This window comes from Trichogramma pretiosum, unplaced genomic scaffold, assembly GCF_000599845.2.
Source record: "Trichogramma pretiosum strain Unisexual culture from Peru unplaced genomic scaffold, Tpre_2.0 scaffold24, whole genome shotgun sequence".
NCBI lineage: Eukaryota > Metazoa > Arthropoda > Insecta > Hymenoptera > Trichogrammatidae > Trichogramma > Trichogramma pretiosum.
The window spans coordinates 964,394-978,637 of NW_019641611.1; the positions used below are offsets into that span (position 1 = coordinate 964,394).

The window sequence follows — 14,244 nt, forward strand, 5'->3', positions numbered from 1 at the left end:
CTGGAATACGTGGACAAGACAGTCTCGTTTTCTCTTCTCACTGAGATAGCCCGTGCAGTATATATAATAATAATCCGACGTTTTTACTTCGCTCGGTACTTGTGATTTTTTTATTCTGTCGGATTTAAGAACTAACGACGTACTGATCACGTTCGCGTCGTGCAATTACTCAATTATAAAACAATTATGAATCGTGGAGGCGAGGGACCAAAGTTTCTTACCTCTGATAAGACATTACACGAGAGCTTTAGCATTAATTCGAAACAAAAGTTAGATACTCATTCGTGATGTATTCTCAAAACGTACGATGAAATGAAATGTACTGCAATCTCATCGGAAATCCCTGAGAGATTTGATCAAGTAGCTATTACAACTATAAACTCTCTTCGTTGCAGAATTTGTTCGAGCGCTCGGTGAGCCGGGCATCGAAGACGACGACGACGAAGACGAGGAAGAAGAGGAATACGAAGACTTCGAATCTGAAGGCGATCCAAGATCACCCAGGAGTGATACGTAAGAAAAAAGAATTAATGTTGTGGACAAATGCTCGCTTTTCTCTTGAATTAGGCAATATAATCGGTTGGACATCGAAACAAAAAAAACATGTTTATATTCCATGCGAGTAAAAAAAAGATTTCGTTCGTCAATTCATGCATTTTCCTCTTAAAAATATTCCATACTATACAAATGGTAAATTATTGTACTGGGACTGTTTTTAATTGTTGGTTGTGAGCGATTCTCATTCTAAAACAAAATTATACCTCGAAATTTTTGGTTTTTCGATAAATACACGAGCTTTTTTTCATTCAAAACTTGATTCTCTGATCAAGTAAATAATTGCTACGCTGCGCAAAATGACTTCCTCTGTGAGAAAGTTTGATGCTCTAATTATTACTTAATATATCGTAAATTACTAAATAAATACGTTACAAAATATCACTGTTGATCTGTCTTATACTGTAAGGCTTTAATCGTAATGCATAAATACAAATCGATTTCTATAATATAATACGAGTTCTCATTTAATAAAACTTACTATATCAATCAAATGTAAACGAATTTTAAATTTTCAAAAGACTTTTAACTATAAATTACGGCATAATTTATACGTCGTCTGATATTTAAATTTAACTTAGAAACTCTAGTCTTTTTCAATGACGTAATGAATTTTATCTTCGGATATATTTAAAAATTCAATTTTTAACTAATATATATTATTAATTAAAGTATAGCTATTTAAATAAAATTCGAAAAGCACTTTTTTTATCCTACAATCCGTACTTTGACATTCTACTTAAAAAATCGTATACATATCAAGTTGCATAATATGTCAAACGATTGAGCATACAGAGTTACAAAGAAAATTGAGCTGCTTCTACTTGGGCATCATTTAATCAATTATCGAACGACTGAACCTCGTTGATTACTTCTTTATGAAAAATGTTTACTATGATTCTCGTAAACATAATTAAATTAAGGAGTCTGTTATTTATTAAGTGTAAAATGATGATAGATAAACACATCAATCAATGTGGATATGTCACAAAAATGTGGTATTGGTTGTTATTGTTAATTAATAGTTTACAAGTTTCAAGGTAAACATATAAGTTCTATTGTTCAAAGTCTGATAAATTCTAAGTGATTCGTATTCGATAAGTATTATTCATTTGTACTTATTCAAATAATATAATTATACGCGAATGGAAAAAATAATCATATTACCTAAAGTTCACTCTAGTTTGCAGTAAGAATTGGATAGCTCTTTCATGTTTTTATTCAAAGTTAAAATCATAATACAAATTTCTTCTACTCAATTTGCATTGCAATCAACTCATTGTCCAGGTTTAATCATGCTTTCAAGATATTTTTTTAAATCAAAAACTGGGCTATGCATATCAAGTTCTTGTTGCAGTCCCGAACGAATTCTTGGTAATAGGCTCCTATTTTGCAGTCTAAGATGAATTGAATCATGTCATGCCGATACATTATCGATAAAAAAATAGTATTTCTCTTCGTGTAATTCTAATCAAAACTTAATAAATTATCATGAATAAATGTCTTTAATCAGATGTCTAATTATTCAATTCCTGCATTGAAAGGTAATTAATAACTAAGACAGATTTTATTAATTTCTCTTTTATTAGTGATAAATAAACTTACATTTCTATACAATAACAATGTATCCATAACGCTCCGAAAATATAAGATCTACACGTAGATTTTTTTCTAGGTTTGTTTCTTACATCACCTGACACATAATGAGACTCAATGTACATAAACGATCCAACGGTACAAGGGTTAATAAGTTTTTCGTCGTAAATTCAAGAACTTTTTCCTTAAGTTTTCAAAACTTTGCGACCCAGTCGTTCGTTCGTCAAGGTACATTTGTGAATCAGGAAAATATATCTACGAGTAAATAGACTTCATGTTTAATCATTTAGTTTTTCATAAACACGTTTCGTACACATATATAAAAAGTCGCGTTAACCCTTCCGAAGAAAGGGAGAAAGCAGGTAAAGAGAACAACGTTGATGGTTGGGTCAAAGGTACTACATGCGTTTCGGTAAATTTTCTTAAAATTAATATGAAAATTACAATTAACAAATGGTTATACAGTAATGTGGAAGAAAATTCGTTGTGTGAATCGGATATAGTCAGAATAAAGATTATTCTGACAAAATTTACGATTCTTGGTTTTTTAATTCAAGTCTTTTCAAATAGTCAGTAAATTTGTTTGTTTTATAATCACAACGTGATTTCATTTTGGCTGCTGATTATTTATGATATTTTCTTCACAATTATCAAACAATATGAAATATTTACACAAGACACGGATAGCCTTACAATATATAATATGTAACAATGGTACATAATTCAATTATTCTTACCCGGCTCTCATGTACCTATTCGAACCACGTAAAAAAATGAATGAAAAAATTGATAAATATATGTCATGATAATGGCATTGAAATACATTGCTTATAAAAAAGGTAACGTAAAGATCACACACCCTGAAACATCATTCAAAATAATCATAATAGTTACTTCACTTTTTTCACGTTCTCATATATTTTTTGCAGGTTCACAAAATTTAACAAAAGGAATATTTACTCATGCTTTTTCAGGCACAGTTTGAAGAGTAACGGATAACATTCAAAAATGATTCTGTTTATAACCGGATAATCATTTTGCCTGGCTAACGTGCAATGCACTGCGACGCAAAAATGCAGTAAAGTGCGATCTCCTTTAAATAGAAATAATGTACAGAAAATTTTTTATGAGCATAGCTTTTAAAACATTGGTGATTGTAAACAGCAAAAATAAGTGAAATTTAGCGCTACATGAACTGTTTTTTTTTGTTGCATTCAATAATTTCGCGAGTGCCTCGATTTTTATTTTTGTTTTCTTTAAGCGGTACAAGCAATTTCTTTTATCCAATATTTACATTCTACGCCAGTTGGATATATATGAATGTATATTATTGACAGATCCAATAGCGATGAATCCATACAATAAGCCTTGCAATCGGAAACAAACTTGCGTCGTCGGTTATTTTTTTTTCTTTTTTTTTCGTTATTTTACATTTTTTCATTGGACATCAATATGTTGACGCCTTAAGTACTGTTTTATAGATTGAAAATTTTTTTCTCAACTTTTGTCAATACAACTTTATTAAACATTTGATATATGTATTTTATACCTTTTTATAATCTACAAACATGAGGAATACATTCTCACTATTTACAGAGGAAAAAATATGCCCTTTTCATCAGCTTTAAAATACGTCGCATATGCACATCTATAATATACGTTATAGTGTATTTGCAAAATTAAAATCATTTAGGTATCTACGAAACATGCAGAGTTAAATATTTTTCAAAATTCGGCTCCATAAATTCTCGTTTCCAGGGAACAAGCAAGCAGCCGATTTTTTTACATTTTAGTATTAATCGTACTATTCACCGACACTATCATGTATACAATGTTTATTACAGCTAGTTCAAATTTTTTTCAAGCTACAATGCTTGCAAATTCATCAAGCTTTTTCAAACTCGTCATGCAATTGTGCTTTAAAGTTCGATAAGAAAATAGCTTCTGTTCTATTATAAAAGCTTTTTCATCATTAGCTTAGCATTTTTACGTCCTTAAAATCATAAAGGCCATAATACGACAGTTGAAATGCTGCCACATTTTGTTTTTATTTTCATTTTTTTCTTTGTATAATACAGCGTAAGAGGAATATACCTTTTAAAGCGCCGAGCAATATACACTAAATATTTTACACCGTTTGTAAAATGCTAATGTTGCTTTTGCCCTCACAATAAATAAGTTTAATAAAACGAACGAAAGCTACGGAGTATGTATAGAGTCAATGCGTTGCGACAATTGCAAAAGCTAAATCTGGTATAAAGAAGAACCCTTAATACAATAATTCGCATAATTGAATAAAAAGTCGCAACACAATAGGAAAGATTAGCAAAAATGGAAAAGAGAAAGTATCATTCTTTATTAGATTAAATTTTAGTCTTAACGATGGAAAACTTCAGTTTTCATTGTAATTCTTTTTGTAAAAATTCAAGTACGAAAGCTCGAAATCACAATTTAACGATGATCACGCGCTTGCACGCACACCTCCATTTATAAAAATATAAAAAATAATCGCGTGTGCGTACGAGCTTGCGAACAACGACAATCGAAGATTAAGAAAGAAAGACAGACAAAAAAAAGAGAGAGAAAGTGACGGATGAGACATTTACAATGAAAAAAGAAGAAATATACACGTATCACTCGGTGGCACGTTGCGTAACCTCAATTCAGTCAATGCCACTTTACTATATAGCTCAACTTGTACGCGACATGAACTTTTTAAAGTTGATTCAAAACATTATTTTAATGTAATTAAAACTACGACATCTTCACAAGTGGCCAATTAGAAAACATCTTTTCTGAGGTTTAATTTTGAACAACGTATGTGTGTTTAAGAGTATTTATCACCCTTTTAATCGGTGTCTTATTCTTAAAAAATCGGAATGTGCGTGCGTGCCTCTTTTCGCCCCTAGTATTGTCGTGCGGCATTACCGAGCCGTTTAGTGGCGAAAAGACTGCGCCGCCTCGTCGTCGAGGAGCTCCAATCGACGAGCTCCAGCGACGAATTTCACAAAACCGGCTCCTCGTCCGTCTCTTCGTCTTCCGGCTGTTGCGTCGAGGAGGCCATCGAAGAGATTGACGAGCTACTGCTCGTTGTCGAGCTTGGACTGTTGGACGACGTATTGTTGAACGAGTTGGTGCGCGGCCGCCTATGTTGATGCTGACGTTTCTGTGACGGCGACTCGTTTTCGGTGTTCAAATTCTGTGCCGAGATTAGCGGTCGCAGGGCCGAGCGTATCGACCAGTACACACGTGGATGCGAGGCCTCTTGACGGCTTATCAGGTCGTCACTTTTTTTCTGTAAAAATATCGATGTGTTACTACACTTAGAAAATTGCTCATGCAATATTAATTACATTTAAACGAGTAAGCACCTGGATTGTTTCCAAGGGAAGAGTTTCCTTAAAAATGGGTAGCTTTTTGCTTTCGATAAATTGCACCAGTGCTTTTTCTCTAACGTACACGAAGGGCCTGATTACTCGAAGCTCTTGCTCTCTGATGAAGTAATGTGCTTTCATGGTTCGTAGCTTACCATGACTGAAAACTGATCCCAAAAATCCTTCAGTGAGATCGTCTAGATTTTGCCCAAGCGCCAACACGTTGTAATTATTTTTCTTTGCTAAATTGTAGAGCTTGGCTCTGATTGGTTTTTCGCAAAAAGTCGTGCAAGACGCTGATACAGGTTTCTCTGTCAATTCATCTTTGGTGACGGGCTCGGAGAAGTAGGGCACCGACAGAGCCTCGAAGTATGCAACTGCTGCAGAAGAGTCCTCGTCTTCGCTCGTTGTCACGTTAGCGACACCGATCTCGAACTCGATACCCTTGGATCGCGCATAAAATCGGTACTGATGTAGAGTGTGGAGTAGTGTCATGGAACTCTTGCCGTTGCTTGCCAAGCACAAGAGGACCCGATCTCCGTCTTTAACCATGTCGTACTCTTGCATGGCTTCGACCGCAGGTTTCCAAATATTTTTCGGTGGACAGTGCCACAGACTGCTACCATTTATTCCAAGCTGCTCTTCACCGGCACTACTCTCGCCACTGCTGTGCTGCTGCGAGGCAGAGAAAAATATCTCGTCGTCCTCGGACAGATCGTCATTTTGATTAGCTCGATAGGCGGGTTTGCCAAGAGGCAGCGAGTTACTCGAGGTTGTCGTGTGAAAACGGGGCCGTCGCGAGAACGTAGACTCGGCACTGCTACTGCGACCCAACTCCGGTCCGAGCGTACCATCGACTGATCGGTCGCTCTCGTGAAACGACAAATTGATTCCGCTGTCCTGCGAGCTGACCGAATTGACGGTCGAATAGATCTTCGGTGGCAGGGCCTTTTCCGGCTCGCTGTGATCCTCCTCGTCGTCGGTGTTACTCTTGACTCGCTTCTTGTCGCCGCTGCTGTCCTTGTCAGCACTGCTCGACGATGATTTAACCACGTAGATGACGGTCTCGTCGGAGGAGCACTCGGAAGACATCTTGCTGTCCTGCTGAGCGAGCTCACTGACTTTGCTGCTCGGCAGTATGGGGGTGCGCGATCGCGATGAGTTTTGGCTATGGAAAAAGCCACGACGGCGTTCCGACGGCGAGGCGCAACCCGAAGACGACTTGTCATCCGGCGAGTACCTGCAAAAATCACCAGTAGTTTGTGAGTTTCATTGTAGACTGTCAACGTAGCTGCGGGAGCTCGTCGACTTCTTGTTATGTATATGATAATAAGACATGAACAAGCGTGTATGGGATGAACACAAAAATGCACGTTTCGAGATTCGCGTGCTTGTCGCCTTTACATGTAAACACGTCTGTGTACGGACGTACATTTCAATTAAGGGAAACAAGAAAGTATGTTAGCGACACAGAAAGTAGAGAAAAAACAAAAAACCATTGAGTAATCACCAATTTTTTCAAAGTTCGTTGTACTAATAAACTTCATCGGGAGGAAGTAACGTGTGACGTCAAACACTGAAAATAAACATGACATTTCTTCTTACTTTGCAACAAAAAAATTAATGAAAAAAAGTTTGAAGTTAGTTCGAGTTGTGCAGCGCTTTAATTGATGTTTCATGTCGCAGACAACCAAAAAATAACGTAACGAGAAGGCGGTTGCAAAATTGCCATTCATCGCTTGCATGAAACTCACCTGTTCAATCCATCGACGGAATTGACCATGCATCGGATCTCCGACTTAACTTCGCTGGCCATCTCTTTGGAAAGTTCCATGAGGTAGTCGGCTATGTCGCTGGCTGTGAAAGACGAATCCTGTTGTTGCTGCTGCTGTTGTTGCTGTTTTTCAACTTGACGCGGATAAAGCACGCTCGAATCGTTGGTGATGGTCTCAGACAGCGCATCGTCGACTTTAGAAATGACCTCACGAATTTCGGACTTGATCTCGGTTGCTAATTCTTTGGTGACCTCTGTTAAATAGGCGCGCAAATCGTCCTCCGAACTGTGGCTCATTCCGCACGATAATACGGGAGACGATCGTCCGAGTCTAGTGCCGCTCAGTGCCGATTCAAAGGAAGACGAACAAGAACCACCTAATTAGTACGAAAAATGTATATTACGTTGAAACGAGCATTTAATTGGAAAAATGTAATTGAGAAAAATCTTACCAGGTGAGGTGTTAGGCACATGTCCCAGCGAAGATGCAGATCTGCCGGGGCTACAATTATTATTCTCGGGATCGAGCGATCCATTCAGGTCCGTTTGACTGCTACAACTGCAGTGACGATGCCGCATGTTGGCGCCATTGGTGGCTGCAATACCCAAACTGGCCAAAGTCTGCGGACTCAGTGGTATCGGCACCGGTGTACTGGTAGTACCATTGGAGGCGCTCCTCGAGCGACAATTTGCCGAACTGCCGAGCGAGTTGCAACGAGTGCGAGCGACGAAAGACAAGGCATCGGACTCGTCGCTGTTGTTGCTCTCACTGGTCGATGATTTTGTATCCTCTTGTTTGGTTGGACTGGCGTCTGTGTTTACCGTGGCGATCGTGCAACTCTTCACCGGACTCGTGCCTGTTGAACAATCGATATTATGAGATTGTTATCGAGCATCGTCACGTGTCGATGATGCACACGTATGAGCTCCGCTACATCGCGCACAAACAAAGACTAGACTTTTTTGATTGGAAATGTCGACGACGGAAAAGTTTCTAGCTCAGCGGACAAAGATTCCATTAACATACAATGAGTGGCGTGCACAGAGACTCTACTGTCATTTGATACATTCGATAACAAGAGCGGAGCTGTTTTTCTTGTCTCGGTGTTGTGTGTATGTGTAACCCACCTAAAATGCTTGCAGCAGCGGTTGTAACGGCCTCGCCGACGGCAAATTTCGTGGTTGGCATGGGCGAGGTGGGACAAGTGGCTGGTGACTTTTGACCCAGAAGCAGCAGAGGTGGCTCCTCGTCGTCCAATTTCGTGCTGCCGCTTCGCTGTCGAATCTTCAATTCAACCGGACAACTGAGGGCCGGTAAGCTCCGGTGACGCGGCGAGTTAACTATCGGCGGATTGTGTGGGTTGTATCCTGGCCGTGGACCGTCGCTGTTCAACCTACGGATACCGCTGTAACATAAACATCGAGCCGATGAAACACGCATGTTCTCACTCAAATGGATGGGATGCGTCGTTGAGGATAATTACCAGGAAGCCTCGAGTAAAGCCAGCTTGTAGTTAGATGGATCGAAGGGTACGTTGTGCTTGACGTTCTGCGAATGGCCGAGTAAAAGATCCTGCGCCTCGTGCGGCAGCATGAACCACCTGAGGGACTCGCTCTTCTCGTCGTAGAAAACGCTGCGCTCGACCTGCATCTGGCTCCTCTGGGCCATTTTGCGGGCTCGATTGAAGGTGTTGCGCGCCGTGTGCAGGCAGTCGCCGTGACTCTGGGGAAAGACTCCGGCGCCGGAGATGCGCCTCTCGGTGGCGCTCATGCGACCGTCGGTGTAGCGAATCGCGCCGAGCCAGCGACGATCCTTGAAGACGCTGTTGGTGTGGTGGCGCCACTCGCCGCTCTCGGGATCGAGCACGTACTGCGGCAGCAGTTTCCAGCCCTCCGTGGCGACCATCTTCAGGGCCTCGAGAACGAAGGCAACCTCTGCCTCGGACATGAAGTACGGGAAAGTTAGTCGGGCGAAGCCAGGACGCAGAGTTTCTGCACTCGTATCTTCGTGAGTGTTTAATTCACTAAAAAACAACGTGAGATTTATTGTATTTTCAATATAAAAAATGGTCCTCGTATACGTAGATAGGATCGAGCGAGACAAACCTCCTATGCAAGAGCAGCGCCTCGTATTCTTTAGCCAGCTTGTGATCGATACCCATGAGGTCGTGGGCGTATCTGCCGGCACAAGCGCATCCCCCACGGGCCTGGACGCCAAAAACGTCGTTGAGCACGGCGCAGACGAAGTTGTGATGGAGATAGGTGCCGCGCGGATGTCGCACCATGAAGGAGAAAGTCGGCAAGCGCTTGATGTTCTGCGAGCTGCAGCCGAGCAGCGTCAGCTCGGGGATGGTGCGCACGTGCGCCAAGACCTGACGGGTGATCTTCTCCTGCCTCGCGGCGATGGCCTGATGCGTCACGTTCTCCTTCAGATGGACGGCCAGGCCGCACCTGATGGCCTCGATGACGCCCGCGGTGCCGCTCTCGTCTCGGAGCTCGGGGTCGCGCAGGTAGCGATGCGAGTCGCGCATGTCCTCGGCCGTGATGTCCTCGTTGAGGAGGCTGCGCTTGACCACCAGAACACCGGGCGACTGAGCTCCACCGATGAACTTGTGGCCGGCGAAAATGATGGCGTCTTTGTGCACCGACGTCTCGACCACGCCCGGCAGGTTCGGATTCATCTCCATCTTGACGTAAGGAGCTGCCGAGGTGTAGTCCCAGATGCTGAGAGCCCCGTACTGCCTGAGCAACAAGGTGGTGGCCACGTCGTCGGCGAGCACGCCGGTGATGCAGCTGGCCGCGCTGAAGTAGCCGATCATCCGGGACGTGGGATTTTCCGCGCGCTCTTTGATGAGCTTGCGCTCCAGGTCATTGAGATCGAGGAAGCCCTCTCTGGTCTCGTCGATGCGCACCAGCTGTAAAAACAATTACGCCGTTGAGCCAAGGTCAAAATCGTGCGTTTGGCCTCGAATTTCGTATGGCAATTACTGCGTCGTCGTGTTCTGACGCACTACGTTAGCCAAATATATGTATACTCACCCTAACGTGGTACTCGCGCCAAGGTCTGAGATTCGCGTGATGCTCGAACGGACCGACGAAGACGCAGGTGGGCGTGCTGAGATCGAGATTTCGCAGCAGACAGCGCAGAGCACCGGCCGTGCCTTGGCCCGTGAACAGCACGGCGTCTTGGTCTCCAGCGCCGACCGCGTGGCGCACTATTCCTCTGGCTTCGTGCCTGCAATGCGATTAACGTCGAGTTAGTAGAGAGCTGTCTCGGGTCGCGCGTTGAATCGTAGAGTCTGAATTATAGCTACGCGGCCGAGAAGAGAAAAACGCGCGTAATTCGGGCGCCCGAGCAAATTCGAGCGATTAATCATATCGCGCGCAAACGACCAAGAAATCTGTCCGGCGACAAGTTGACACTTGTATTGAGATGTTTTTGGAAATTATACATCAGCTCGACCTATTTCGACTAAAATCTTGGCCCGCGTGCACTCGCGAAAATGCAGAAACGCAATCGACGCTCGCATTGCCGTGTGGCTGGGTGCTTTGTACGCGCACAAAAGCGCGTTTGCAATATATGCAGAGAAAGCAAGGGGAAAAAAGCTGCGCCACAAAGATGTATATATCCCAAGAGAGGCGGGCTTTAAAAAAGCTCTCAACAATACGAATGGTATAAGGAGACCCATCGCTATACGTGGCTCGTTGTCCTAAGAAAAAAAAAGCAAAGCTTCGAGATATTCGTCGCAGATATTCAGTCACTGCGCTGCTGGGAAGAAGGAGAAGAAGCAGAAGAACGAGTCGGAGTGCGCGCGTGACATTATAAGCCTAGCTTCCCGAGACTCTTTGTACGGCCAATGACTGCAAGCGCTGCATGCGAGCGTATAGCGCAATGCGGTGCACTGCACTCTCGGGTTTTGCGAACAACACCAAAGCTCGCGAGTGAGAGAGATGACGATGACGCGAGGCGCGCACAGCAAAACGGGGTCAGTTTGTATAAACTCGACGCATGCACGGGGAGTAGAGAGCAGCAGCAGCAGCAGCAGCCGACTATTATGCGAGTGTACGGTGCATAAATCCACGAGTATATTACGCGCGGGCCTCGCGTGAGGCAGAATTTCAGCGGAAAGCCACACGAGAGCTCGAAAATACAATTTTAAGTATAGGTAAATTTGCCGAATCCATTTACATATGGTCTCTCGACGCCGAGGCGAGCTTTCGTTCCGTGAAAAGGCCCGCGTAACGAATCGAAAGCTCCGTGAGCTTGCGAGCTACGCTCGGTGTACAATTTACATTGTGCTCGTTTATCCTATAAATATACCGGCATGGACGATAATCCGCGCCACGTATTACGTAAGATCCGACTTTACACTATTATTATACTAATGCGAAACACGAGAGTGCATTATACGCCCGCGTGTGCTGTAACACAGCTAGAGTCGCGTATTATATTATACATAGGTACTGTATCGTAACGAGTGTGTAATAATGCACGAAACGTTATGTTATATAGCTGCTCTGGGGACAGGTTCTGTACGCGAGCTATAATATAAAATTGATTAAATGCGAGCTCGCGCACGGGAGTTCGGAGTTACGTGAATGAGTTAGTGGAGCAAATACAGCGGCGCGGAGTACATTGTGTCAGCCGCGCGTCTAGCTCGCGCATATGCTACACGTATGCACGTGTATGATACAAAAGCGGAAGCGATGGAAAATGTCGAACGCGCATCTCCATCTCACTGGTGCATGTCAGTTCAGTATATTTATATACTCTCTCTCTCTCTCTCTCTCTCTCTCTCTCTCTCTCTCTCTCTCTCACCTGTTCGTGTGTTCTAGAAATATTTATCGATTTTCAGTGCGCGCGACTTCGAGCCAGGCACTACTGTCCGGGTGTATGAAATCCCTATGCGGCATATAGCATGCGCGAAACAGCCTGTGCGCGGCACACTGACGCGAGGTCGATGACTCGCGAGACTGCCACGGCATGCAGATAGTGGCTACACTTTAGTAATTCGAAAATGCATTTTATATAATATTATATATACCTGTAGAGCGACGACTGCAGGCTGCATATTGTCGTGGAAGCCCTTGTATCACCTAAATACGGCAGTACTTCTTTTACGATGTAGTCTTCGAGAAACTGCAGAGATCGGCCTGTGGCAGTATAGTCGCAGTAGACAACTGTAACAGAAAGCAGAAAGGTAAAATAAAGAAATATGCAATTGAATGGTCGCGAATGGCCTAAATTTTAAGATTCGCGCGTGCCTCCGTATGGCGCGTCTCCTTGACATCGGCAACGCCTTTGCAATTAATAATAAATGTATACAATTTTAGACGCGTAGGGTCACACGCCGCCAACAGCGCTCGAGAGAGAATTTTAGAAAATATCGCCGTTTCATTGACAGTGCGGTGTATATAATAGCGGGGTGTATGCGCGCGTCGAGCCGTAAAGCTGTCAGCTGATCAGAAGAGGGCCAACCGATACTCGCGAGCTTTGCTAGCGCACCAAAGCGCGTGATGATTATGAACGAGCTCAGCTCGTACCCATGGCACTTATTTGGGGATAGAAGCTCGTAACACTCGTAGTCCTTTACGACGTCAACTTCCGAAAGTAAAAAAAAAAAAATATCGCGCGAGAAAGCTCGTATACGTGTGTACGTATTTTCGCTCATTATTACTTCCGTCGCTATTCTTAGCGACAAAAGTCGGGGTATATAACGTCGTACGTAATTGAAGCGTAGAATATCGTCACTGCTGAATAATCAAACAAAGCCCCATACGGATGACGATTCGAAGCGAGAGTATTTCGTCACTCCGACGTAGTCGACAGTAGCATTAGTCAAATCTCTCGGTCGGCTCTCTCGGTCAAGTCGTTGTCGAAAAACAACAGCGTATTAAGTGTACTCCGCAATGGTATTATGTATGTGTATATGCACGAAATCGCGCGAGGAACGCTGCGGTCGGCTCGATGAGCGTCGAGGGATTTTGAAAGCTTCTCGTCGGAGATGCGGTACATTATTAGGACGACGCGTTGCTGCATACTCGCTGCTGCTTGGTTCTATTTATAAATGAAAAATTGCCGTGTGCGCGTTTCTTAAAGTTTCATTTCTCTCCGTCGTGTATGCGTGTATAATCTCGTCCGATCGAGCTGCTGCGAGGTGCACACTGCGACGCGTGTGCTGCGATGACGAGGATGACGATGATGGGCGTGCATGCAGATATCGCAGAGCACAACACTGGGCCACTGCCAAAGCCGAGAGAGAGCGTACAGCAGAATCGATCTCGAATGCAACTCGACTCCGAATGTCTCTTGTGCGTTTTTTTCCTTTTCCCGAGAGCGTATATATAATTGACGGGCGACTTTAGCGTAATCAGATGTCTGGACTCGAGGCGCCAATCGCTTCGCTTCTGCCCGCTAATTTAATCAGTGTGAATCGTCATCGCGGCGCATTGCTCCTTTCTTTCTCGCGCGCGCGAGGCTATAAATAAATCCGACACTTGCCACTCGACGTATTTATAATCGGCCAAAAATTAACTGCAGTCCGAGACGCGAACTAATTGTTCGAAATTTCGAACCAGAGCCTGTGAATCGCGCGTGAAATGTGTGCGCGGGCGAGAGAAGTATACATAGGGAAAATTCACCTGTGCTCGTAGGCGCGTTTGCAGATCTGTATGTGCACGCGTATACCTATACGCGGTGCATAACTCAAGCGCGTGCATGCGTCTTTCGATCGCAGCGCAGCTCGAAAAAGGTGCCAAGGCAATTTTCGTAACACACGCGTGATGCTTTCGCATCTCGGGCGGTAATTTTTTCAATGCTACACGAGCTGCCACTGTCCGCGGAATAGTTAAATTTTCGAGAAAACCGAAAATAGACGCGCGCAGTCGTTGTCGCTTAATTACTCGTGGCTGACTGTATAGGACAAACATTGTCGCGCACGTCGA

The 14,244-nt window shown here is 43.5% G+C and overlaps 2 protein-coding genes across 2 annotated transcripts in view; one reads left to right on the plus strand and one right to left on the minus strand.

The window, feature by feature from the left end:
* LOC106648146 (calcium-binding protein 4-like) overlaps positions 1-2,048 on the plus strand; it is a 47,229-nt gene extending 45,181 nt beyond the window's left edge. The window contains exon 8 of the mRNA XM_023458663.1: positions 396-2,048. Within this exon, the coding sequence (XP_023314431.1) occupies positions 396-517 (122 nt within the window). The 3' untranslated portion in view covers positions 518-2,048. The remainder of the gene's footprint in view (positions 1-395) is intronic.
* Positions 2,049-2,125: 77 nt separating this feature from the next.
* LOC106648374 overlaps positions 2,126-14,244 on the minus strand; it is a 44,259-nt gene continuing 32,140 nt past the window's right edge. Inside the window, exons 2-10 of the mRNA XM_014365230.2 lie at positions 12,345-12,480; positions 10,339-10,534; positions 9,406-10,214; positions 8,784-9,323; positions 8,428-8,705; positions 7,752-8,156; positions 7,280-7,676; positions 5,523-6,765; positions 2,126-5,446 (exon numbers count right to left, since the gene is read on the minus strand). Of these exons, the coding sequence (XP_014220716.1) occupies positions 5,156-5,446; positions 5,523-6,765; positions 7,280-7,676; positions 7,752-8,156; positions 8,428-8,705; positions 8,784-9,323; positions 9,406-10,214; positions 10,339-10,534; positions 12,345-12,480 (4,295 nt within the window). The 3' untranslated portion in view covers positions 2,126-5,155. The remainder of the gene's footprint in view (positions 5,447-5,522; positions 6,766-7,279; positions 7,677-7,751; positions 8,157-8,427; positions 8,706-8,783; positions 9,324-9,405; positions 10,215-10,338; positions 10,535-12,344; positions 12,481-14,244) is intronic.